This window comes from Trichosurus vulpecula, chromosome 1, assembly GCF_011100635.1.
Source record: "Trichosurus vulpecula isolate mTriVul1 chromosome 1, mTriVul1.pri, whole genome shotgun sequence".
In the NCBI taxonomy this organism is placed as follows: Eukaryota; Metazoa; Chordata; class Mammalia; order Diprotodontia; family Phalangeridae; genus Trichosurus; species Trichosurus vulpecula.
In genome coordinates, this window is record NC_050573.1 from 21,887,340 (window position 1) to 21,915,272 (window position 27,933).

The following is a 27,933-nucleotide window of genomic DNA, read 5'->3' on the forward strand; positions in this document are numbered from 1 at the left end:
CGGCTCTGGAACGCTTGCTGGGTGTCGTATCAAAGGGTCAGGACAGGCCCTGGAAGGGGGCAGGGTCTCACCTGTCTGAAGAGGTTCGGGAAATCCTCGGCACTCTCCGCTTTCCGGATGCCTTTGCCCCCGCCACCTTCCGACGCTTTGATCATCACCGGGAAGCCAATTTTTTCTGCTGCCTGATTACAAAAGGCAAAAGGCGCCCCTTGAAAAATAAGGAAGCTCCTGGCTCCCGAGGTCCCTGACCTGAACCGCGGTGCCGGGCGGCTGGGCCTACCTGCAAACCCTCCTCCACGTCCTTCACGCAGCCTTTGGCGTACGTTTCTGGAGGGACGCTGATTCTCTTCATCTGCTGGAGGTCCTCTTCCTGCCATTCCACAACGAGACCTAGAAGGAGGGAAGCTTAATGAACGCTTGAAAAATACAGGAGGAGGAATCCCTGTGGCCTGGGAATGAGGGGCTTCTGCTCCCGGGGGCCAGGCCAAGGTCCTGACATATCCAAGCAGGCTGCCAGCCACTGCCCCATCCCTGTCCTGATAATCATTCCCCTAGGCAAGAAAATCATAAACAATTGGCAGCCTATGACTTAACCCTTGCTTTCCTTATTTTTGAGAAGACTCATTCAACTCACAAACATTGCTTTTTAAAAGTGTGGCATCCCTTGAATTTAGAAAACCAGGCTATGACATATCAAGTGAACGAAAGGTCAGAGGTGAGAAGCCCAGCTCCACACCATCCACACTCCCCTAATCTGACTCCACTGCTGGGGGCCTTCTCCCTCCACTGGTACAAGGCACGGCCCCCTCTACAACCCAGCAGAACAGCCTGCCCCCCATCTCTCTATGGTATAATAAGGTCCGAAAAGCATTCTCTTCACAACAAGAGCTGTCGGGGGATGTAAACATGATTGTACCCTTTTACAGATGAGGAAGTGAACTGATTTATCAATGGCCTGCATCAGGGATGGATCTGGCGATCAAACCCACACATCCTGGCTCCATCTCCAGGGTGCCCTAAGGAGCTGCTGCAGCCCCAAGACTGGGGTCAGGTTCCCATCAGCCCCTGCTCCAAGCTTTTCAAGCACAAGAGCAAGAATGCCAAAGGTCGTGGCCAAAGCCGCTATCCAAGAAGCCACAATTTGCATGGGGCAGGGGGAGCTTTCCCCCAGAGAAGGGTGACTACGTGGGAAGAAAGGCAGGGGGTTTCCTCCTCCCTGAGACCACCAGCCACAACAGAGTCATTGTCCAACGCAATCTGCCCCAGTCCCATTCTGGGAGGTTTCTTCTGCCCCAAGAATCACAATGGCTGGAGAATTAGAGTTTCATCTTACCACTTCCACTCCATGGCAGCGTGGGAATCTGCAGGGTCTGTGCCACTATGGTTGAAGCAACCTTATCTCCCAGGGCCCACATGGCATTGCTAGGAGGGCCTTAAGAGGAAGGAAAGAAAGAAACACGCATTGATGAAGCACCTACTACGTGCCAGGCACTGTGCCTAAGTGCTTTACAAACACCATCTCAGCGGATCCTCACAACCACCCTGGGACATAGGAGCTTTGCAAACCCTAGAGTGCCCTTGGCACCAGCACCATGAGCCCCAATTTAATGCCGCCACTGTTGCTGGGGCTGCTGGCCTCCTCTAAAATGGGGATCTCTGCTTGAAGCCCAGTTCCCAGCCTCACCTAAGAAAGCAATGCCATGTTTCTGGAGCAGTTCTGGCAGCTTGGGGTTTTCTGAGGCATGGCCCCACCCAGCCCACACAGCCTAAAAACAGAAAAAAAATATTTCATTTACACACCCTGCCTTCCATCAAAGGAGGGCTTGACCTCTTCACCCAGCACCAAGCATCCCTTGGGTTTCCAAGATTGGCCAAAGCTGACTCGCTGGCCCATGGGGAATGACCAGTCCATCGCCAGGAGCGTAATGGCCACTCAAGGGAGGCTGAGACTTTTAAGGCCCCCTTCCATCACCTGCACTGGGAGCCGCTTGGAGATATCCACTATCAGTTCTACGTTGGCATAATTGTTATTGTTGGGCCCTCCGGGAACAGGGACGTAGTGATCCGCCATCTTGATGTACTCTGTCATTCAAGAGAGAAGAGTGGAAACACCCAGTTACTGGGCGGCAGAAGGCAAAGCAGGACCACAAGTCGCTAAGGGGGCTTGACCACATGGAAGGAAGGCTTCCAAACAGAAGAAATCAACTTCCCTGCCCAGGGACAGACTACGTCTGGAGCATACACTCAGCGTTCTGTTTTAGGGGTCCCATTATACGAGAGATGCCAACTCACTAGAGTGGGGAAACCCTGGCATAGAAAGACTGGGTGAAGGGCCTGGGGAGGGTCAGCTGGCAGGAGACAAAATAACTGTCTCCAGGGATGGGAAGGTCTGCATTGTGGGAGAGGGACCGATTTTGCTTTGTGGGCTTCCAGCAGAAAGAACAAGGAATGATGGACCAAAGGGTGCTGCAGTGAGAAGAAGATGAGCCGAGGCGGGGGGGGCGCTCCCAGCTCTGTTCCCTTTGGCCAGGTCATAGTTCCCCCTCTGAACCTGTTTCCTCTTTTATCAAACAAGAGGATCGTGCTAAACGATGCCAAAGGTTCCTTCCAGATACCTCATGGGTCTAGGTTACAAAGAGGCAGACTTTAACTCAAGTGAAGCATTAACTACCCGCTACAGCTATCTGAGAATGGAAGGGGTGTCTTGGTGAGGTGGTAGCTTCCTTACGACTGCAGGTAAGGCCTCCAACCTCCGCTCAATCGTTTCTTAGGGAAAGAGTAGGCATGATTCCGTTCTGGGCAACAGCCAGGCTAGGGAACCCCTGAGAGCTCAGAAAAGAACTCTTCCCAATCAGAGACCTGGGAATCTGAGGGCCTCTGGTACGAATTATATTTGGCCAGGATTCCTTTCCACAAGGCCTCGGATGAGAGCTGTCAAGTCAGCAAGCATTTATGAAGCACCTAATGTATGCCAGGCATTGTGATAGGTGCCATGTTGATACAAAGAGAGGCCAAAGCTGGCTCCTGCCCTCAAGGCGCTCACGGTCTAATGAGGGAGACAACATGCAAATAACCGTGTACAAATAATATATAGACAGGAAAAATTGAAGATAATCAACAGGGGAGGGGCCGTGAAGATTTAGGAGGACTAGGAAAGCCTTCTTGAAGATGGCAGGATTTTACCTGAGGCTTGACAGAAGCCAGGAGGCCAAGAGATCTTGGGATGGGGGACAGCCAGGACCCAAGGAAAGAGACAGAACCCAAACCAAGAGGCCATCCAGAACCTACCAGCTTTATCAGATGAGATAATGTCTACAAAACACTCTTTGAACCTTAAAGTGCCATATAAAGCGAGTCCTTTATTATTCTGCAGGGGAGGCAATTGGGGTTAAGTGACTTGCCCAAGGTCACACAACTAGTAAGCATCTTAGGAAGGATTTGAATTTGGGCCTTCCTGACTCCAGGGTTGGTGTCCCGAGCCTTTCATTTTTAAACAGAGGTATAGGGCTGAGCATGGAACCTGGAACAGTGATGAAAATCCCACCTCTGACACTCTGAAAGCACAGGGAAATCATCACCACTCCCAGTCTGTTTCCTCATCTATAAAAAATGTGAAATATACTCAGCCTCTTCCTCACAAGGAGGGTTTGAGGAGCACAAAAATCCTAATGTTTAATTTAAATGTTAATTAGAGTGATTATTGTCGCTTCTAATGAAGTCGAGTAACGCAGGAGGCAGGATCGCATGGATAGAGGGGCAGCCGTGGAATTTGGGGGACCTGAGTTCAGGTCCACACACTGGCTGGTTGTGTGACTCTGAGCAAGATATAACCTCCCTGAGACTCGAGTGCCAGGAAGGGGCCGGTGTACATGGGTGGTAGGAGCTTCCACACTGGGAGTCCCCAGCAGGAGCAGAGTCACACGCAGGTCTGGACTGCCTCTCCTGGCATGAAAACAAAATACCTGCATTGGCTTTAAGGTCCTCTGGTGTGACCATGACCACAAAGCGGATGGCCCTCTCGTTTCGAAACATCTCATAGGCCCACCTTCGAATGGATCGCATACACTTGACGGCGGCGATGCCATTGTTGGCGATGAGAACCTGGGAGGAGAAAGCGGGATAAAGCGTCTGTATCGGGGGCCTCTGAGCAGTTGGTCCAGCCTAACCTGGCCGCCAGGCATCTCCACAGTGAGTGTAAATCCCAGGCTCGTAATGCTACAGGTAGAAGGGACCCCAGGCCATTAATCTAGATGACCTGCCTCATTTTACAGATTAGGAAACTGAGTCTGAAGAAGGCAAAGTCACTTGTTCAAGGTTATACAGATAGTAATTCAATGGCAGGATTCAAACCCAGATCCTATGACTCCAAAGCCCACACTTTGATTCCCATCCTGGCCATGGGCCACAGTTTAGCTATAAAATGAGAATTAAAAACCCACACTTCCTACCCCCACGAGAGTTGTGGTGAAGCCCAGAGAATGTAAACTATAAAACCCTATATGAATGGAAGTAATTACTATCACTAGACTAGAATAAAATGTAACAATCGCACGTCATATTTTATTGTAACGAACACTTCAAGGATCCAGGTCCTGGTCACTGTGTCCGCACCCCCTTCGCCAACACAGATCGCAACCCCTTCTCTGAGTAGAGGCTCCCTGGGAGGTTTTATTACGGTTGAAAAATTCATGCTCTTGGGACCAATCGGGTGATGGATCCCTCTGAACTTGGCAAGGCTAGTCTTCGGTTAGGCGACCTGCACCTGTCACCAGGCCTTCCAGCCTACAAGGACCCCACCACCCCTAAATCAAGGGACATTGATGGCTATTCCCAGTGACCCGCATTCTATAAGAGCTGATTCCTTTCACGTATAATATCCGAACCTTCAAAGAGCCTTTAGACAGAGGAGAAAGAGCAACAGACAGACAGAAGGACTGCCAGGGAACCTAGGAATGTGAATCACATGGTATTGGAGGATGGAAGCCATGGGCTGGGAAGTCAGAAAATATGGGTCCTAGTCCTGGCCCTGCTAAGGGCGAATCTCATTCCTTCTGCAGGCCTCAGTTTCCCCATCTGTACCACTAAAGGGATTATTCTTCTGAATGGGAACCATGGAGGTAGTCTTAGGGTGGAGCCATAAGTCCTGAGGGTGGAGGTGGGGTATAAACATCACAACCAGAGCAGGACCCAGCCCTCTGACGCTCCACGGACACAGACCCCACCGTCTAAGCCCCCTGTGCACGTCCTGGTCTGACATCCAGTCTCCTCTTGCTATGTTGCTAACGAGATGATGGATTTGAAGCTGGACTGGCCAGAGGTTTCATTTACTCAAACTCCTTCATTTTATAATTTGGCAAGGTCTCCAGTGACGTGCCCCAGGGATCTGGGATGGGCAGTGTGCCACTTAACATTTTATTAATGACGTGGTCAAAGGCAGAGATGGCATGCTCATCAAATTTCCAGTAATCCCAATCTAGGAGAGATAGCTAACACACGAAAGGGCAGAGTCGGTGTCCAAAAAGCACAGGGCTGAATATAATAAGATGACGTTCAACAGAGATAAGTGTAGTCATATTTGGGTTCAGAAAAATCCACTTCATAAGCAGAGAATTGGAAAGGCAGGATTAGGTTTATATGAAAATGATCTGGGGGTCTTAGTGGACTGCAAGCTAGAACTGAGTCAAGCAGGGTGACAGAAAAACTACCCTGATTTTGGACTGCCCTCTTAGAGGCACAGCTTCCAGGAACAAGGAAATAATCATCCCTTCAGACTCTGCCCCCCGTCCCTTAACCACTTCTGGAAAATGTACTCAGCTCTCTGATACGCTGGAATGTCGACAGAATGGTGAAGGTCTTTGAATCCATGCCATACAAGGAACTGGAGACATCTGACCTGAAGAGAAGACTAAGGAAGGTCAGGAGAGCTGGCTACTAAGACCTGTTAAGTCTAGCCCCAGGTCAGAGGAACAGGAGCACTGAGAAGGGGAGAAAGGACAAAGGCGGTCTGAGCACTCATGTTGAGCTTGTGGGCCACTAAGACCTCCAGATAGATTTCAGACAAACTTCTTTCTAACGTTTCTGAGACATTAGGAGAAATTCCCCTGACCATAAGCAGACCTCAGCAGCTAGTGGGCTTTGAGAAGTGAACTGATCATCACTGACCATCACATAAGGAATGAGTGTCAGAACAAAAATACGAATGGAAGGCCTCTGATCACAAACCTAGTGTGCTTGGCTCATTCTGCCACCGCTTGCCTCCTATAATCAAACTGTATTTCCTGTCAAGAGATAAAGGCTGGCTGGAAACATCCCATCCTATGACCTGGCTTCTCACACAGCCCTCAAACCTGGAAGGGAAATTTTGCCGTAGATATTCCCGGGAACAAGGGAAGGCCAGCCTGCCCGCTTTGTGAGATGTGACAAGGTCGCTGGTTGATCCACAAAAGAGTTTGGGGAGACATAAGGGAAGACAATGCGTCTTTTACAACGCAACAAAAATCCCCATGCAGCAAACCAACTCCCTGACTGCCCATGATGAGAACGTGGACAAGGACCAGGACCAAGCTGGCCTAAGTAGGTAGGTTCAGCCCCATCTCACAGATAAGGAAACTGAGGCCTCCACAGTTGACCTGATTCACCCAGGGCTAGTGCTCGAACTTGGGTCTCCTACCTCTGAGTCTTGTGGTTTTTTGGTACATGCTCCCTTAAAGGGGATCACTCCCACATCTGAAGGACCTTAGGAGCAGCGAGGGTCTCAGTACTCTCCACAGTGCCTGACCTGGGGTCCTGCCCACCGTGGGCACCAAGGAGCTGTCAAATAACTGAATAAGGAAGCCCCTTCCAGGGATGAATTTGAACATCTCTCCCAATTAATTCCACAATGGGTCACACAGGCTCAGAATACAGAGACCCTATGAGACAAATTCCCTGCCTTCAAGCGGCTTATACTCTAATGGTGGGACACATCATTCCCATAAACAGCCATAATGAAAGGTAAGACGTGTTACATGCAAAGGAGGGATGTCCTAAAGGAAGGTGCATCACACGGAAGAGAGAGAAGATGGCATGATGACGCGGGGCGCCAGAAAGGATGGGTGAGAAGAAAAGCCAGGGTATGCAGCTAAAGAGGGACAAAGCCAGGATCAGAGGATCTCTGATCTCCTATCCTTGATTCAGGGCGTTTTTCCAGCTGGGGGAGCATGGGGAAGGGGAGAGAAGGAGGGAGGAGGAGGAAGAGAGATGAAGGGCACCCCAGCATGGCAGCCATCAGCCCTGGGGAGAGGGGGCACCTCAATACTGCCACTGAGGCTGGGAGGAAATGGAACATCCGTACCTTTTCAATAACGTGATTCCCCCCAAAGCGAGTTACAAACTCAGCTGGAGAGGCGACCGTAAAGTCCCGATGAAGGTCTAATTTCTTCTGTTCTCGTCCCCTTTTCACCAAGTGCAGTCCTGACATGCTAGGCCTGGAGATGAAAGATGAAGAATGGAATCAGCAGAAATCTGGAGGCCTCGGCGCTAAAACGTGGGTCAATACTCAGGGGCTCAGTAGAGAGTGACCGAGAGAGGCTGCCCTGAGGAGGCTACCCGGGAGCATCAGAATGTCGGGAGCTGGGAGGAACCTTGGACATCTGGGCCAAGCCTCTCGTTCTACAAGGAGAGGAAAGAGGCCTGGGAGGGAAAGCCACTTGTCCAAAGTCCTGCAGTGAGTGAGCAGCAGAGGGAGGCTGAGAACCCAGCTCTTCCAGCTCCCAACCTAAAGGTCTTCCCACTGGCCCGTCAGTGGCCCTTCCACACTCAAGGCTGAAAGGCTGTGGGGCGCTGCACAAACAGCTGGAGAAGAGGCAAACCGCCAGGTGAGCCTGGCTCTGTCTGTCTCCTCTCTCTCCTCTCCTCTGTGTCTGTATCTTTTCATTATCTCTCTCCTTGTCTCTCTTTCCTAGACTAAAAGTACAGATGACCAGCTCTCTCTTTTATTCTTTTTCCCCTCTCTCTCTCCCTCTCTTCCTCCTCCTCCCTCCCTCCTCTTCTCTCTCCCCTCTCCTCCTCTCTCTCTCCTCTCTTTCCTCCCTCCTTTTCTCCTCCTCATCCTCTCTCTTCTCCCCACCCCCTCTCCCTCCCTCCCTTCTCCTCTCCTCTCTCTCCTCTCCTCTCTTTCTCTCTCCCCCCCAACAAGGGTACTGGTGCAATGTTGGGATTTGGGGTTCATATACTCAAGCTACAGGGAATCCCAGCTCCTCCTGGTGTGGGAGCTGCGTTCATAGAGATGAGCGCCATGTCCTCCAGCCCCTTGGAAGAAGGGAGCTTCACCGGTGGGGAAGGCTTTCTGGTTAAAGGGCTTGATTAAAATGAAGAGCAGATTCATGTTGTCCCAGGGAGGAACCCAAAGCCCAAGGACGCAGATGTCTTATAACTGTCCCTTAACACAACAGGAATAGAAAACCCCCCTTTTCCAACCACACAGCCCAACAGAATGGTAGGAAGGGCACTAGCTGGGAGTCAGGAGCCCTGGGTTTGAACCTCCAAGGAGTTCCGGGTTGTACCATTAGCTCACTGTTCACCTTTGGGTAACTCATTTTCCTGCCCTGTCCAAGAACGGTGCTGGATGAGAGTCAGAGACGTCCAGTACAGGGGTCTCATGGGAGAGAGGAGACTGACTTGGCCGGGCAGAGCTGGGCTCCCAAGCCAGCCCCTCTTTTTCTTCCGACGTGCCCTCCATCCTTCCACATCCTCCGCTGAGGCCTAGATATCTTCTGGGATCTCTTCCAAGACTTGGATTTTCAGCCTAGGATATTGGTCTTGATTCCAAATAAGTGCTAGTTTTTAACCAAGATTTTTCTTGAAGTAGAAAAAAAGCAAGTTTCTAGAGCTTTCTATGTTGTTAAAATAATTTTTTCTCCTAAATATTCATATTCAGTATTGTTCTAAATGACTCAATTGAAAACCAATAATAATGGATTAAAAATCACAGCAAGTTTTAGACTTCTTCTTCTTCTGATCATAGCATATCACTAGAAGGGACCCCAAGGAACATCTGGTCTAACTGAGGCCAGCCCAGAAAGGTGAAGTCCCACAGCTACTTAGTCACAAAAGAAGGATTGGAACCCAGGTCCTCAGACTGCAAATCTGACATCTGTTCTAACTACATCCTGCTGCCTCTCCTAACCATAGCAGCTTAAAAGAAAACAGTCCCACAAAAAACACATTTTGAGCTTTTAAAATCCTCAGCATAACAAGCTTTCTACAGTTCCTTTAAAATCCTCAGCATAACAAGCTTTCTACAGTTCCTTTAAAATCCTCAGCATAACAAGCTTTCTACAGTTCCTTAGGTTTACAAAGCACCTTCCCTACAGCAACACTGTAAGATAGGGAGAGGGTATGAGGATCAGAGTGCCTGTTTTAAAGATGAGGAAACTGAGGCCCATCCAGATGAAGTTATGTACCCACTTCATCACTAGTGAATACTGGAGCCATTGGGAAGACTCCTCAACCCCGTCATCTTGAGAATTACAGAGATTAGGTCATGGGAGAAAGCTGGAAATGATGAATTTGACCTGGCTGGGATGACAGCAGAGCTCTGAAATCTCAGCATTTGTCAGATCTCAAGAAAGAATCTTGAGGCAGCTAGGTGGTGCTGTAGAGAGAGCACTAATCCTGGAGTCAGGAGGACCTGAGTTCAGTTCTAGCCTCAGATGCTCACTAGCTGTGTTAACCTGGGAGAAGGAAGGGAAGGAAGGAGGAAAGGAAGGAAAGGAAGGAAAGGAAGGAAGGAGGGAAGGAGGGAAAGGAGGGGAAAGGAGGGGAAAGGAGGGGAAAGGAGGGGAAAGGAGGGGAAAGGAGGGGAAAGGAGGGGAAAGGAGGGGAAAGGAGGGGAAAGGAGGGGAAGGAGCAGAACATCCACATGAGTTTGAAATTCATAATAAACAAGGCAGCTGCTTTCATGTCGCCTTGGGGCCTCTCTCTCCTCACACGTGATAAATGAAGGCATGTTGGGCTCTATGTGTCCATGGGCTTCTCATCTTTCTTGAGCATCAGAGCCCTGTTTTTCTGGCACCCTTTCAGGATCAGTAGTGAGTGTTCCATCACACTGAGGCAGGTTGCTGTAGGAGCACTGGACTCTGGGTATGGAGTTGGATTCAAGCCGGTTCTACTACCTTCTGAAAGGGCCTATAGTTTTAACAATTGCATAACGACCCCCTTTGTCAAGCTTTGTCAAACTGGTCAGTGTTATAGAAACAAGGGCCTTGGTTACCATCTACAGGCACGCCATTGAGAGGCCAGGAAGTTTGTAACATCCTGGGCAGAGGTGCCCCTTCCATCTACATGCTGCAGGCCATAATTCCCCTCCACCTCCTAGCAGATCTTCTGGGGCCAAAAGGGTTGTCATCTTGGGCAGACACACAGCCTGTCCCTGGGCCCACATCTGAAGCTGTTCCAACAGAATGCAGCCTTCCTGAGGGCAGGGATGGCTTCATGTGGGTTTCTAGCACCATGCTTGGCACAGGTGCTTATTGATTGACCGACTAATTTTTAACTTGATAGGAAAAATCAAAGCTTGCTCTCGGTTGGCATGGCCTGTAGATGCCGTGATGTGGCATCAGAAGAGAACATTGGGAAAATAAATGGTCCCACATCAGGTGAAAACTCCCGAGTCCAGCTCAGCACCCAGGGCCCCAATGGCTCTGGCAAAGATTTCCAAGGATCCTGCCCTTCTGACAGCAAGCCTTGCACATGACTGACTGCCTCCAACAGCTGAGACTTGAGCCCATTCAAACACATTGCCTAAACTCCCCTGAGGGAGGGGCATTCCTATTTCAAGTCCCCAAGACAAGAAGTTATTTTTATCTGCTTTTACCTTAAGGTGTAGGAGAGCCAAGTGGGGCAACAGTTAAACTATCAGATTCACAGGATGGCGGGACTGGAAAGGGCCTAAGAACCCAGAACCGCAGGTGTCAGAGCCTGGCAGGTCCTGTGAACACAGAACTGTGGGTGTCAGAGCCTGAAAGGTTCTGAACAACCCTCTGACCCAGCCTGGCTCCAGTCTGGATGGAGACTAAAGCTCAGAAGATGGGGTGGCCTGTGCTGGGGTCTGGTGATAAGGGAGGAGTGTCCCAAGGGACCTTGGTCACTTTGGGAAAGAGCTTTCACTGGAGTAAGCCACAGGTCACTCAGTGACCCCAAGGAAGGGCTTCCTGAGCTGCAGAGAAATCAGGGTGTGGAGTCACATTACCGGCAAAGGACAGGGGCTTCCCTCACCCAATGCACATATCGTTCCTCTCTCTGTGAAAATGAGGGGCTCCCGTCTGGCACCCCCTCTACCTCTAATACATCAGTATCCCAATCAAGGACATGAAGGAAATCTGGACAGACAGCTGATAGAACCAGCCCTATCCCACCTTCCCTGTGGCAGTGATGTTGACAGAGAAAAGCTAGGGGGCTGGAGGGGGCTGGGCATGGTGAGCCTGGACTGGAAACTGGGAACCTCCCCCATGGGAGATCAAAAGTGGGTGCCCGTGTCCGAGAGCTAAGGCTGAAGTGGGCTTCTCTCTTCTCAGCAGAGAGGTGGGAGAGTCAGGTGCAGAGGGAAGATCTCATTGTCAGACAGGGCTAATGGGTTAATTTGACTCTGTTTTGTAGACGGATGGATGGATGGATGGATGGATGGATGGATGGATGGATAGATAGATAGATAGATGGATAGATAGATGGATAGATAGATGGATAGATAGATAGATAGATAGATAGATAGATAGATAGATAGATAGATAGATGGATGGATGGATGGACAGATGGATAGATGGATGGATGGATGGATGGATGGATGACTAGATGGATGGATAGACAGACAAATAAATGGCTGGATAGATATATGTATATATATATATTCAAATGAATATATTAAAAATACACTGACCATATGTAGTCAAATTAATATATATTAAACAAATATATATATATACATGTTAAACAAAACAGTTTCATCAGCAGGAAGAGATCACTGAAAAATGATAATGGAAAAAAAAGCAGATAAAACTTTGGATTCTAAGATTCAGACCTGAAAGGTACCTGAGAGGTCACTGAGTCCAACACTCTCATTTTACAGACGAGGAAACTGAGGCTAAGAGATTTGCCCAGAATCTCATGACCAAGATGCTCACGTGGTAAGTATCTGGGACAAGAGGATTCGTACTCAGGTCTCCCTGACACCAAGTCTAGAGCTCTGCCCCCAGGTCCCCTGGCTGCCTTTGAAAATGCCGAGACCATGGTTCCTCCCATTCATTCTAACTCTTCTATACTACATGACTAATGTGAAAATACGTTTAATAGGAATGTATATGTAGAGCCTATATCAGATTGCTCTCCATCTTGGGGAGGGGGAGGGGGAGAAAATTGAAAACTTATGGAAGTGAATGCTGAAAACTAAAAATAAATAACTTAATTTTAAAAATAAAAATAAAAAAATAAAAAATCCCAGACCTCAGCTACAGAGTCACAACTGGGAGGCACAAAACGTCAGGGCCAGAAGTGACATTGGAGGGTCTTGCTTCGCTTCTTAAATTGCTAACTCCCTCATTTTATAAACCAAGGCCCAGGGTCATATACCTAATGGGAGCAAAACTAGAATTCAAACCCAGGTCTCCTGCCTCCCAGGCCAGACCCCTGGCCCTGGAGCAGGCTGCCTCTCTCTGCTGCCAAGACCCCCCTTAGCCACAGCCAACAGCCACCACTGGGATACAAGCAGTGAGTGGTCTGAGAGCTGAACAGATGGGGAAGTCATGGACTGGTTGTGCCTGGGCCTGTGTGATGGATCTTGGGACAATCTCTCTGCCTCTGTCTTTCATCTGTAAAAATGGAATAATAATGCACCCCTCCTTTCAGAGGCTACTTTGGGAACATAAAATACACCCAATTAAGTCCCTTGAAAGAATGCCTACCTGCCTGCCTCCCCTCTCTTGGCCTAAATCTTAGTCATGCTTCCACGGCCAGGGCGAGGCCTGCCTCCTTCAGGAAGCCCTCCCAGACTACACCAGCCCAGATCCACCTCGCCTCCCTCTGACAGTCTGTAACACATGGATCTTAAATATATTAATTTATTAGATTATTATATAATACAATATTAAATTTATTATATCATTAATACTGTGCCCTCCTACCTCTTAGTCTTACTGTATGTAATACATAGCTGGATAAGGAATTCTCTTAAATATACTAATTTATTCTATCATTAATACTGAGCTCACCTATCTCTGGCAGTCTTGCCGTCTGTAACAAATGGCTCAATAAGGAATTCTCTTAAATACATTAATTTATTATATTATTATATATTAAATTTATTATCTTATTAATACTGAGCTCTCCCTACCTCTTACAGTCTATAACACATGGCCTGATAAGGAATTCTCTTAAATACATTATTATATTATATATTAAGTTTATCATATCTTATTAATACTGAGCTCTCCTGCCTCTTACAGTCTATAACACATGGCCTGATAAGGAATTCTCTTAAATATATTAATTTATTATATTATTATGTATTTATTATATCTTATTAATACTGAGCTCTCCCTACCTCTTACAGTCTATAACATATGGCCTGATAAGGAATCCTCTTAAATAATTATATTATATATTAAGTTTATTATATCTTATTAATACTGAGCTCTCCTGCCTCTTATAGTATATAACACATGGCCTGATAAGGAATTCTCTTAAATATATTAATTTATTATATAATACGGTATTCAATAGGTTACTTATTATATAGTATTAATACTGAGCTCTCCTACCTCTGACAAACTTGCTCTCTGTGACACCCAGCTTGATAAGGAATTCTCCTAAATGGATTCATTTTCCCCTTTACCAAGCTAGGCAGCAGGGTTTCTCTCAGATAGTTCTCCCTGAGCACTCACTCCAAGAAATTCCCCAAGGTCCCCTCAACATGCCTGGCAGTCACTGTCCTTGTCAGCCCCAAGCTGATTCTTCATGGGTGCTGGCTGCATGGTCCCCCCGGGCACCTGCCACTGCCATCACCTTCTGGACACATCCCTACTCCAGCTGCTGCCACCTCTGGCATCTCCTACCTGGGTACAGGCAAGCAGTTGGCTGCTTGAGAACCTCTCACCTGGAGAAAAGTCACTAGGACCCTAAGAACTTAACTTCCCTGATGCAGTGGAAACCAAGCTGCTCCCCTAACTCCGCAAAGATCTATTCAGAAACCCTGGGAGTTGGTAAAGTGCCCCAAGAAGAAGGCCTAAGGGCTTGCAACCTACAGACCAAACCCCCAGGGATCCAAAGAACAAACCCTCCCCAGGAGAAAAGGGGGGGCTGGGGAAATTTAGGAGCAAACAGACGATGAAACCTGCTTTCATACTGAAACTCTGCCTCGTCCTTTTTAGTACATGACTTTCAATGCTGCCCCCACACAGCTTTTTCCAGAGAGCCCCTGCTAACTAATGTCCCATGGAACACCAGGTTCTGGGGAACATACTTTGGAAAACACCACTCCGGTGGGCGATGTCAAAGCCCCCTCCCAGCTCTCAGACTCTAAGGAAAATACAAGTACCGAGCAACATGTTAGGGAGGAAGTTGAATCATTTAGGAAATTAAGAGCTGCTTTAATTTCATAAGCTAACGGCAAAAAAAAAAAAAAAGCTTGAACTGACTCCAGCCAGTCTAAAAACTCAAGGGTGACAACTGGACCCCCCTCAACTATCCAGGCTCCCATTTGCAGATGATGTCCTCCTAAAGCAAGCCCCACAGGAAGACTTTCTCGTAGTCTTTACAAATGGGTGCGTGTCCCCTCAAAGCCTCCTATGGCATTCAGAGGTGACCCCGTAGGCCTGATCCTGAAGTGCCCTGGCTGTGCTGGGCTGGGGCTGCTGATGGACTGCCCGCAGCCAACCAAGGAGGTCAGCAGCACCTGAGTCGGGAGGCTCACTACCATCCGCCTGACCTCTAAGTGATGAAGTCTGGGGCTACCCTAGTCATAAACAGATAAAATAACCAGTCCAACTCCCATTTACCCGCTGTTTTCCTCACAACAGGGGAATGTCCCAGCCGCTTTTCAAGCTTGGCTTGTGTCCAGCTGCGTTCTGTCCTTGGGTTCACAGTCATTGGGTGGTTGGTTGATCCGCTTACTTAAAAGTCTGCACTAAGGAGTCACATCTCTGTCAGCCAGTCCCACGCCAGGGATGCCCCTGAGCAAAGGTCAGCCCCCACCTCCCTTCAAGGGCAGAGTTGTTTCTGGATCCCGCCTGCTCCTGTATCCTGGACCGGGAGTGCCCGCACATCTAGGCATCAGGCCCAGGAGGAGGGTCCAGGGCTGTCACAACAGCAGGGTTTGCCCTCACTGGAAAACGCAAAAGCGAATATGAAGGGGAGAAGTGAATGGTCTCACTTACTTGCCTCGGGAGCCAGAGAAACATCCCTTGCACTTTGTGGGGCTCATGCCTATGCCAGTCCTGCTGTCATCGGGAGCGGCTCCCCATGCTCCCAGCAGAGCCATCGGTACCTGGGCAGGTGCCCTGGCCTCCAGGCACTGGCCCCAGGGAGGAGGGATGGGAACCAGCAAATGAGAGCCAGGGCCAGCGGCTTCCAGACAGCATCCAAGTGAAAGGGGCACTCCCCTTTAAAAACCCATTACTCGCTGCAAGGGGAAAACTCTGTCTCCTCCACCTCCTCCTCTCATCTCTCCAGGCACCAAAATCTACTGAGACTTGAGCCGGCCTCCCCTTCCATTCTGAAACAGGATCTGCCTCTAAGTTTCCAGGGCAAGGCTCCACGGGCCTCCATTTCTTTCTGCTCCCCTCCTCCCCACCCCCAGTTCCTTCCCATTCCGGAGGCAGCCGGCCAGGGGCTCATTAGCAGCCCCAAGTGGTGCCCGTCAGTAATTCTCCAGACGTGACCCAGGGCAGACCGAAAGCAGCCACAAATATGGTAAAGCGAGCCTCCTGGAGTTCCAGAAAAGACCTAGCTCCTAAAAAGTGACCGGCGGAAACTGACAACAGGCTTTGGCATCCCCCAGGGGCAAGGGGCCAGAGGAGCCCGAGGGAGGGAGCTGCCGGCAGAGAACAGACACTTCGGCATGCCGTGGAAAAGGTCACCGGGCACCAGGCTGAGCAGGGACTCCACCCCTGGGGAACATCTCCCCCAGCACCTAGCACCTGGTAAACATCTAGAGATGCTGGCCAAATGGGCAGTCTCAAACTCAAAGGTCAGTGGTGCAAATACTATTACCCTTGTCTTACAGAGAAAGAAACTGAGGCAAAGATTCAGGGAGGCGATGTGAACAAGCCAAGTTGTTTTAGTCGCGTCCCACTGTGTGATCCCGTTTGGGGTTTTCTTGGCAGAGATACTGGAGTGGTTTTGCCATTTCCTTCTCCAGCTCATTTGGCAGACAGGAAACCGAGGCAAACTGAGTTCAGTGACTTGCCCAGGATAGCTTGCCATTCCTTCTCCGGCTCATTTTACAGATGGAGAAACTGAGGCAAACTGAGTTAAGTGACTTGCCCAGGGTCACACAGGTAGCAAGTGTCTGAGGTCACATTTGAACTCAGGTCTCCCTGACTCCAGGCCCCGTGCTCTAGCCACTGCACCCCCTACCTGCCCAAGCACGGACAATACCACTATACGTTAATATACAACAATTCTATTTCAGGAAGAGACCTAGGACTGGACGGGTCCCTCAGTTTACAGGTAAGAAAACTCAACCAACTAACGGAGGTAAATATCCCAGAATGGGCAGGACCAGAGCCCTCTAAGGCCCTCTTACAGGTGGAGGGGACCTCAGTGGCCACAGTCCAGCCCCCTCATTTTACAGTAAAGAAACAGAGACTCAGAGGGGTTTAAGTGACTTTGGGGGAGGGGGGGCATCACACAGCTTTGCAAATGTCAGGCAGAATTTGAATTCAGATCTTCCTGATTCTAAACCCAGGGCTCCATCCACTATACCAGCCACTTCGTCCATAGGCCAAAGCTGAATTAGAAGGTCAAATGCCACCGCCTCCATGATGTCTCTCCAGATTCTTCCTTGCCATACGGAAGTGATCTTTCTCAAATCTGACCTTTATTTACCCTTCAAGTAATTGTAGTCTTGTTGTTTCATTTTAATTAAATATATATAGATATATACATGGAAAGATATGCCTATATCTATATGTCTCTTTATATGTCTATACATGTACATAGACATACACAAACATGTATGTACATCAGTACATGTTTTACCTCCAGAGGGCACTCAAACCCAGGGCAGAGACCAAGTCCTTATCTATATATTTCCTATCCACTTGATAGGGGAAGCCAGGTGATAACGGACCCGGTGTCAGGAAGACTCATCTTCCTGAGTTCAAATCTGGCCTTAGATACTTACTAGCTGTGTGATCCTGGGCAAGTCACTTCACCCTGTCTGCCTCAGTTTCCTCATCTGTAAAATGAGCCAGAGAACGAAATGGCAAACCACTCTAGCATCTCTGCCAAGAAAGCCCCAAATGAGGCCATGAAGAGTCGGACACGACCAAAAAGCAACCGAACAAAAATCTACTTGATAAAAATTTGGGGAGAGAATGAATTTTCATTCTGAAGACTATAAGGAGAAAAAAAATCTAAATGCTGAATAATTCAGGCATGCTGACAGACCCCTCTGCCCCCAAATCTCACTCCTCTTCATGTCCACTTTTCCCTAGATTTCACCACACTGGGTGTAAGGTACTTAGAAGCTGACAGAATAAGCAGTCCATAAGTACGACTATCCAGCTGTACATAAACCCCTAAGCGCATTTCTTTCAAAGGGATGAAAAGTGCTGTCTGGATGTACAGTAAATAACTCTGAGACAGTGAACATTTGTTTGAATCAGCTTAGTCGTCCTGGGCATGGTGCATCCTAGACTCAGCTGGAAGGGACATGAGAGGCCCTTGAGTCTGTCCCCCTCATTTTACTGGGGTCTAGAGAGGTGAGGGGGTTTGTTCTAGGTCACACGGGAGCCAGGAGCAGAGATGAGAATGAAGGCCCTCTGAGTCAGTCTTACTAACCACCTACTATGTGCTAAGCATTGCGGGGGAAGGGAGGGGACAGAGAAAGGCAGACAGACCCCTGCCCCGCAGGACCTCACATTCTTATGGGGGAGACAGCATGAAATGAGATCTATACAGAGTCAATCAGGGAAGGCACTAGAACTCAGTATTCTAATTTTTTGTTTTTAAACTTTTTTTCCCCAATTGTTAATCAGATATCTTCCAGCATCCCAATTTCACCAGCTCCCAAAGGAGACAGAACAGTTATTAAAGCAGGAGAAGGCTCTGATGCTGGAGGGGAGAAGAACCAAAGCTGGTATTAAGTAACCAGCGTGCATTTAGCGGCCTTCCTATTGGCCGCTTAGTTATTTGGATGAACCAAAGTATAGACCAGCTTACAGATTTTTATGGACTTGGAGTCGGGGGGCCTGGGTGCGAATCCCAAATCGGACAGTCTCAGGCTGTGAGGATCTTGGACAAAATGAGCTGCCCTCTCCGAAACTCAGTTACCTCATCTGTACAGTGGGCAGGCGCCACCTAACCTGAATGCCATCACCACCATCCTCACCATCATCTTTATCATTATTCTCCATAGCCACCATTCCATCATCAGTGAAAAGAGGGAACAGTCAGATACTCATAAGGGATCTTTTTCCCTCTGACCCAACAGATGAGGAAGGGGGCGCTGCTAACAAATTGCTCTCCTTGGGGCCATCCACTCAGATCCCTACATCTTCCCTCTTGGGGTCAAAGATAAGCCGACTCTCACGCTTCAAGGTAGAATGGGGGTTAGAAATAAATCATAGCAATGTTCTTGACCCTTCAAAGAGAAAGCATTATGATGCCCATTTCAGAGATAAGAAGGAGAAACTGAGGCTAGGATCAAGAAAAGGGCCTCACTCCTTCTAGGTCTTCTAGGAAGTGGAGATGAAGGTTTTGAAGTCTCAGAACCAGGGCTCCTGACTCTCCCCAGTCCCTTACTCCTTCCATTAGACCAGGGCCCCTTTTAAAGAATTCAAGACTATGCCCGAAACAAAGTCTGTGTGGGTGTCAAGCCCTTGGATTTCTTGGGAACAGTTAAAGTCTTGGTGGAATTTTGGTCTCACATTACTGGCTGAAAATATCCAAGCCCCCTTATCAAGTGGCTAAACTCAGCTTGATACCACAGGGGGTACACGGAGGTCAATGACAATGTGCACATAAAAACTAAAATAAAGAAACAAGAAAATTAACTGAGAATCGTTAGAGCAGAGAGCCGAGCCTGGGAATCAGGAGACTCTCGTTCAGTCCCAGGCCCGCTACGGGAGAACGCTGGGATCCTGGGCCAGGCCCGGCCCCAAGTCTGGGGGACTCAGTTTCCTTCTCTCTACAATAAGAAGGCTGCCCCACATGGTTGAACCCTCACGGATCTTTTGGTATGGAACCAAGTGTGGGGAAGGACGCCTCCCCTCGCTTTGGGATGGAGGAAAGAGAGACAGCCAGAATGGAAGGCAGGAGTGGTTATTCTTAAAGCCACACAGGGTCAGAGAAGGAAAGCAGCTTCACGAGAGCGAGGAGGGGCTTCAAGTTCATCAAGGCCAGGGGTTCTCCACTTTTTGGTCCCTTTATACTCTTAACAATTATCGGGGCAGCTAGCTGGTGCCCCTGACCCTGGAGTCAGGAAGACCTGAGTTCAAATCCAACCTCAAATACTTACTAGATATATGACTCGGGGCAAGTCACTTAACCCCAATTGCCTCAAAAAGAATTATTGAGGACCCTCGCCCAAAGAGATTTTGCTTACATGGATTATATCTATTGAAATTCACCATTATTAGAAATTAAGATGTTAGTATTATCATGAAAGTAGTTTTGACCTCTTGGACCCCGTGAAATTGTTTTGGGGACAAGGGTCTCTGGACCACACACTGAGTGCTAGTCTAATGGTCACAACTAGCCTCTTGGGATCAACAATTACGGCAATAATTCTATCTCATTACAATAAATACCAGCTAGGTGGCTAACCAAAGAATACAGGGAGTCAGGAAGACCTGAGTTCAAATCTGACCTAAGACACTTATAAGCTGGGTGGCCCTGGGCAAGTCACTTAACCCTGCTTGCCTCGGTTTCCTCATCTGTAAAATGAACTGGAGAAGGAAATGGCAAACCAACTCCCAGAAAAGCCCTGATTATGGTCATGATGAGTCAGTCACCACTGAATAACAACACAAGGGTTGTGTCAAACGAGATAATATAGGTAAAGCGCCTTACAAACTTTAAATGGATATATATTATTATTATTATTATTACGTAACCAAACAGACCTCCTAAAGCCTGAATAAGCAATTTCACAAATACATGTAGATGTGATGAATAAAATAATAATTTCTTTTAAAAAGTTCACGATGCCTTTTGGCCCCTGATATTCTTCAGGAATGGTTACTAACAGTGTATCTACTATCACGTGGGAATCTTCCCACTCAGAACTTCCCAGAACCACTGACCTCAACCAACCCCCTGGCTTTACAGCAAGGGAAACCGAGGTCCAACGGGAGGCAGGGTCACATGGCCCAGGGGGACACGGGGCTCAGCAGAGCCTGGTCAGGCCGCCAGCTTTCCAGGCTCTCGCTCCGAGGTAAGTTCAGGCTATGGTCTCACTCAGAATTCTCCCTGGGTGACTTGGCCAAAGAGGAAGAAGGAAGAATCTCATCAGATGGAAAGACGGCGGGCCAGGCTAAACAACCGGTCCGGTGTGGGGCCTCTCTTCCTTCTAGACGGTCAGTCAACGAGAGAGTAAGAAGGGCTGCCTTTGGGTCAAGCCCTGGACCCTGAAGATGAGTGTAGAACACTCCCCTCGTTCGAGAGGCACCTCTAAAGACCCTAGGGGCCCCACTCAACCTCCCAGGGGAAACGTCCCCATCACTGGAAACTGCCCTTACCTCAATGCACCAAACAAGGAGTTAGGAATTTAAAAACCGAGCAGAAGGGGGAAAATAAACAAGGAAAGCCTGTGCTTGGCACTTATCCCTTATCAATGAGCTCTCCCCTACCTCCTCCAGCAGAGGACAGCGGTCCCTTAAAGGCACAGGGTAAGGAGTCCAGTGGCTGGGGGCTGAGGCCACTCTGGCCAAGAGCATTCAGGATGTGGAGGGCTCGAGGCTTGGCTCTGATTCTGCGGGAAGATCGCTACAGCCCTTCAAAAAGCTTAAATCTTGAGACTCAGTGGCGGTTTAGGACTTTGAATAAGCACGGGTTTTCTCCTTTGTAAATGGACTGGACTTGTCTCTGGCCCCGACAATCTCTGATTTTCAATCTCTAAGCTAGTCTAGAGTTGCCTATGGGAACCGTTAGTAACCATTCCTGAAAGACAGAGTGATTTCTCCCAACAGCAGATTTGAAAGAGAAGTAGGAATTTGGCAGATCTCAGCAAGTCCTCATCAGGTTAAGAAAAAAAGAGGGTTGAGGGAGAGGACAGGAGGGGGAGCTCTGCCACTACCTACCTAGGTGACCTTGTCTGAGCCACTGTGCCTCAGTCACCTCACCTGCAAAATGGGCTTAATGATGCTTCCTCGGACGGTGCCACATAAACATAATCTACCAACAGGATTATCTCAACTGCTCTGGCTGAACAGGAACCACTCTGTCAGGATTGCCGAGAAGCAAAGAAATGGGAAGGGTGGGGGCCAGGAGCTAAGAAACCTGGGCTAAAATGGAAGCAGTTCAGGACTGGAGACAAAAAGGGTGAGATTTGGAGCCCAGGGCTCTTTACTTATCTCTTGGGGCCTCAGCTGTAAAATGAAGTAAAGTGAGGGACTACACGATTTCAAAGGTCCCCTGCAGCTCTAAACCTATGATTTCAACAATCCTTCCTCCATTCCGAGGCCTCTCACGACGTCAAGAGTCCAAAGACTGTTAGAGCTCATTCACCTGGGATATTCAGTTCAACTTTCTTGTCCTTTTAAAGAAAGACTGAGGCCGAGGAGGTAGAATTGCAGTGAACAGGTGGCAAGGCTGGGATCTGAATCCAGGTCCTCTGCCTTAGGCAATTCACGGAGTCAGCAAGAGATGATGGAAAACAAGCAGAACCTCAAGAGACCCGAGTTCAAATCCTGACTCTGCCCTCTCCTACCTGTTGGACCTCAGGCCTTAGTCTCTTTCTCTGGAAAATGAGGGAGATGGGGAGGCCTTTCCCCCTCTAAATCTTGGGCCCATGATTCCTTGGCTCCTTGAAAGTCAGGCCCTAGAAGGGACCCCAGAGGCCAGTCCTCTAATCCCTCACTTTACAAAGAAGGAAACTGTGACTCAGACAAGGTTTGCAGCCTGCCCCCAGCCACGGAGGTAAGTGGCTGGATTTGAACCCAGCTCCTACCCTCCCCCCCCAATCTAGCCTGCCCTCAGTCACGAAGGTAAGTGGCTGGATTTGAATCCAGATCACTCCCCATCTAGCTGCTCCATGGCAGTCTGAGCCCAGCTCTCCCTGCCCAACCACCAGCCCCTCTCCATAACCTTCACAGCTGGTGTAAACAGACTGACCTTCAGGCAGCCGTGCCAAGTCACCTCATCCTGAGCTGTTAGTAACTATGTGTGTGTTTGCTGGGGCAGGGCTGGCCCCCGTCCAGCACATTCTACGAGGAAGAGCCCAGCAGTCCAGCCAGGTACTGGATCTCGGCCCGGGCACCAGGGGTTGAGTAGGACAAGAGGCCAGAATGCAAACAGCAGATACAGAATTGGACACAGTGTTCTCCTTCTCTTCGAAACAAGCTCGGCATTGGTTGGCTCGGTGTGGTGTGATGGAGGGCACCGGCCCCCGAGGCTTGGGTTCCAGCTCCAGACACTAGTGTGGTGTGGAGGGGGCTAGTCCTGTCTGGGCCTCAGATTCCACAACAATAGAATGGGAATGCTGATACCTCACAGGGCCGTGAGATAAGATAATGCAGGTAGTGCACCTGGCATTCATGTAAAGCACTTTTATTATCTATAAATAATATATCATAATAACAGCCAGCATTTATCTGGTGTTTTAAGTGCGTTACCTGAGTTATCTCTTTTGATTCTTGACCCTGAGAGGGAGGTGTGCTTATTATCTCTATTTTATAAATGAGAAAATTGAGGAGGGCAGGGTGAAGTGACTTGACCTGGGTCACACAGTAAGAGTCTGGGGCCGGATTTGAACTCAGGTCTTCCTGACTCCCATTCCAAGGCACTACAGGGCCGCCTCGATGCATCACTATTTCCTTTAAGCTGTAACCAACAGGAGACCAACCTGGAATCTCCCGATCTGTACAAAGGTGAGGGGCATCCCATCCCCAGCATGCTCTGGAGCGTGGAGACATCGGACACCACTATTCTCTCCAGGGGTTCTGAACCTACGGGCTGCGAACTTCACCCTTTGGAGGAGGGGGTCCTAAGGTTCCGCCAGAGTGCCACAAGGATCCGCACAAAAGCAGAGAAAACCCCGATCTACACTAATACCCCAAACAGTTTAAATCAGCCGCTTTCTTCCCATTACAGCTAGAATTGGTAAACTGTAACAAACAGCTTTTGGAGAGAGGTATCCTGGGGACGAAGACAACTCAAATAAGGGGCTCGAGCCCTGGGCCTGGGGCAGCGGGTGAAGAGCTCCCAGGAGGACCAAGAGGGAACAAAATGAGCCCGACTCTCCCTCTGAGCCTGAAGACCATCACTGTACAGACATCAAATGTCAGAGCTAGAAGGGAAGCCGGCAGCCAGTGAGCCCAGCCCATTCACCGGCTGGAGCTGAGATCACTGAGCGAGCAGTCAGGCTGCCTTCCCTCAGAGTCCTCCAACACGGGGAACTCGCTCCCTTATGAAGCAATGCCTTCTATTTCTGGACAATTCTAATTTTAGAACTTTTTTTTGGAGGCTATTGGGGTTAAGTGACTTGCCCAAGGTCACAGAGCTAGTAAGTTATCTGAGACCGGATTTGAACTCAGGTCCTCCCGACTCCAGGGCTGGTGCTCTATCAAGACAACTCTAATTATTGGAAAGTCTAGCAGAAAGCTTTTCTCTCTGTGGCTTCCCCTCCACATTCCTGGCTATGCCCTCTGGGGCAACATGATCAAAGCTAACGCTTCTTCCACATATTTCTCCCTGAGTCTTCTTATCTCCAGGTCCCCAATGCCTTCGGGTGATGCTCTTACGACCTTTTGGTCACTGTCCTTTAGACACACACCATTCCCCAACATCCATCCTCAACTGTAGCTCGCCCCCCTAAAGGATCGTGATTTTGGAAAGCCCTTTCCAAAACTGAGTCCATCAGTCACACAGCCGGACTCATTCAGAGAGCATTCGAATAACAGAGCCGGGAGGGACCTCAGAGGCCTGCCCTTCATTCCACAGAGGAGGGAACTGAGGCTCAATGCTGGGAAGGGGCTTGTAAAAGTCAAAATCCTGGGGTCCCGAGTCAATCCGATGCTCCTGCCCGTACACCAGGCTGGCATCTCTTTTTCCAAGGGGTATCCTAAATAAAGCTCCATGATTCACAATGAACACAACAATCTGTCACTCCAATACTGAGCCAGCAGAAGGAGCTAACGGCCCCCCTCCCTTTTGTTAAATAAAGAAGGGGCTGCCACCGTCCTTCTTACTTCCTTGCCTATGGACCAGGCACAGGTGTCCTTAGTCCTGCCCTCCTCCTGGGCAGGAAGCGGACCAAGGCCTCCTTTCCAAACAGGGACCCCTACGGTAATCAGTGCCCGAGTTGGAATACGAGGGCAAGGTGATCAACTGAACCCTCGACTCAGCAGTTCAGCCCTAGCCCATCTCCCTGACGGCGGGCGGAAAGAGAGGGGGCAACGTGAAGACTTGACAGCTGAGCACTAGGCCCTGCCTAGTGATTCTGGCCTGCTACAACCTGCACATCATCATTTTCATGAGCCATATTCATTCAACTACTGCCTTGTGCTGTGCCTGGGAACGACCCTTGTCTCCATAACTAGACTATGAGCTCCACATGGGGAGAGAACAAATCTTCTATTTCCTTTACACTTCCCTCCCTGCCCCAAAAGGTATCACAGTGCTCTGGGTATACAGTAGGTACTCAATAATTGCTCATTCATTGACTGAGAAAGGGGAAGAGCCTGGTCTGAAGTCAACTGGTTGTCAGCTAGATTGACTGTTCTCTTGAGAGACTGGTCTCAGCAAGCACAATCAAGAAAGGATATTTTACCTCATGGTTGGGACAGACATTTCGGACTCAGTCACAGACCGAACGGAGGCCGAGTCAAAGGATAAGGAGCCAAAGCTTGACCGGCTGCTCTTCCTGGAAGAGGCTTTGAACAATCCCTCAGGGGTTTCGTCATCGGAAGAGATGTCATCGAAAGAGCCCAAGATGAAATTGGTCATCAGCTGTTTTTTGATGTGGGCCTGTTTCTGATCTTCCTTGGAAGGAGGTCGGATTTGGTTTCCCTGAGCACCCAAAGGGGAGGAGGGTGACTCTGGATTCCCTGCCCCTTCTGGACCATCAGCCCAAGTCTCCGTGCAGGCCGAGGTAGCGTCTAATGGCAGAGGTTGGCATGGCTTCGTGTGCGGTGGCGGGCGAGATGCCAGTCTCTTAGGGCCGTCGGCAGAGCCCTCGAGGCATGCTGGAGTGTCCAGTTTCAGACTTGCTGGGGGTGACTGATTGTCTACATTTTGGTGGACGGGTTCCCCTTTGCTGACACAGGATGAAAAAGGTGCCTGGCGCTGGGTTTTGGTTTCAGACTTACTCTTGGTAACAGACTTGGCATCCGCCATGATGCTCCAAACTAACCATAAAAAAATCAGGTACGAGAACAGCAAGGCCAGCGGGACCATTCAGGGACTCTGTAAGGAGCAGGAAGAGAGTTATTTAGTATAGTTAGTTAAAAAAAATAATATTTTCTTAGACATTGAAAGGGAACACATAGCAGAAAGAGCCCTGGGCTTCAAATCAGTTCAAACCTTGGCTTGGCTACTATCAGCCACGTGGCCACGGGCAAACCATGTAGATTATTCAAGCCTTAGTTCCTCTGTGAACAAGAGATCATAGCTCACATTTATAGAGGTCTTTAAGGGTTACCCAGCGTGGTCACAGAGCTAGTAAATGTCAGGCAGGATTTGAACCCAGTTTCCCGAGTCAACTCCTACATAACATGCCCTACGTAGAAAAATGGGCCACCACCAGCTGGCCGCGTGAGACCTAACTCCTGGCCAATGGGAATTCAAAGCTGAAAAGCAATAGATACGAGTGAAAAGAAGACCCCAAGAGGCCTGGGTTCCGGGTCCTGGGCCCACCTATGCTGCTAGCTGGCCCTATGACTTTAGGCAGGCTACATTCCATTTTCACGATGCCTGGGAGGAAGCTGTCACTGGTACAGTTAAAAGATGTACGGATAATACCAAGCTGGGGTGGACAGGTAATGCTCCAGATGGCCACAAAGTGAGCGTCCAACTGACTGGGGAAGAGGAAATACCACAGGGCCCAGCCTTTGGGGTCAAAGGACGACTTTTTGGGGATGTGGTAATTGCAGGAAGACAGAACTAAAGCCTGAAGAGATCGTCTTCTGGCCCCCCTCATTTACAGATGAGAAAACAGAGCCTTAAACCATTAACTCACTTGCCCAAATCACGTAAGAAGACACAGACCAAAAATTAAAAACCAAGTCCTCTGATTTCCAATTCTGAGTTCTTTCTATACTATACTATGGTCAGACTAAATGGCCAATTCAGAGTCTGTTAATAACTCTCTTTGTTCAGTCATATCTGACCCCTCATGACCCCATGTGGGGTTTTCTTGTCAAAGACACCAGAGCGGTTTGCCATTTCCTTTTCCGGCTCATTTTACAGATGAGGAAACTGAGGCAAACAGGGTTAAGTGACTTGCCCAGAATCACCCAGCTAGTAAGCATCTTAAGGCTAGATTTGAACTCAGGTCCTCCTGACTCCAGACCTGGCACTCTATCCATTGTGCCACCTAGCTGCCCAATATGACTCTACATAAGCCACAATATACATGTGGGATCTGAGGCTATTTTTTTTTAATGTTTGGATAATATTTTCTCTCCCTGATCAGTGTATTTCCTCTTCATATGTAAAATCATTTCCCTTCCAGCTCAAAAATTATATTGCATAGAATCACAGATTTAGAGATAAAAGGGCTAGTCCAAGCCCCTGATATGACAGATAGGGAAACTGAGACACAAAGACATGAAATGACTTTGTCAGGGTCTAACGGCTACCGGAATGTCAGAAGTGGCATTTGACCCTAGGTTTGCGGATTTCCAGCATTCAATCCATCGGTTGGACCATGCTGCCCCTCTGACCATGTCTCATAAATTAAGCCAGGGGCAGCGAGATGGTGCAGTTGAGTCAGGAGGACCTGAGTTCAAATTTGATTGAAGACACTTACTATTTGTGTGACCCTGGGCAAGTCACTTCACCCCCCAATTACTTAAAGAAAAGGTAATGTGGCACTAACATTAACTGTTACATTCTGGGAGCGACTCACTTGACGCTTCTACATATGCCTTAGTTTCATCACCTGGGAAACAGAGGGAGGGGACCATCATGAAAAATTACAGAAAAGCAGAGATCTAATGCTGAGAACGCACGCGTAAAGACAAAGACTGGAAGCCATTATTTCTCAGAGTGAGTTACCTGCATTTCCATCCTCCTTCCTTAATCTACTTGGTGAAAAACCCAGAACTTAGAGGGTCATAAAATTCACAGAATCGGGACCTCAGAGATCATCTATGTCTTCGAGTGAATCCACACTTCACAGAACAAGGGATTTATTTTGTAAAACTTGGACTCAGTCAAAAGGCTGCACTCAAGGACCTGGAAGGCCACAGGCGGCCTCGAGACCCCCGCAGGTTCCCCATCCCATCTGGTCAAACCCACAGCTGAAAGGAGGGGAAAAAAAACCCTGCAACATCCTGGAGAGCTGGTCATCTTGTCTCT

At 48.8% G+C, this 27,933-nt stretch overlaps 1 protein-coding gene across 1 annotated transcript in view; it reads right to left on the bottom strand.

Moving 5' to 3' along the window:
* Positions 1-27,933, bottom strand: part of ACACB (acetyl-CoA carboxylase beta) — a 124,466-nt gene that overhangs the window by 79,200 nt on the left and 17,333 nt on the right. The window contains exons 2-9 of the mRNA XM_036768128.1: positions 25,184-25,818; positions 7,334-7,466; positions 3,963-4,101; positions 1,973-2,082; positions 1,685-1,766; positions 1,334-1,432; positions 281-390; positions 72-182 (exon numbers count right to left, since the gene is read on the bottom strand). Coding sequence (XP_036624023.1) covers positions 72-182; positions 281-390; positions 1,334-1,432; positions 1,685-1,766; positions 1,973-2,082; positions 3,963-4,101; positions 7,334-7,466; positions 25,184-25,809 — 1,410 coding nt within the window. The 5' untranslated portion in view covers positions 25,810-25,818. The remainder of the gene's footprint in view (positions 1-71; positions 183-280; positions 391-1,333; positions 1,433-1,684; positions 1,767-1,972; positions 2,083-3,962; positions 4,102-7,333; positions 7,467-25,183; positions 25,819-27,933) is intronic.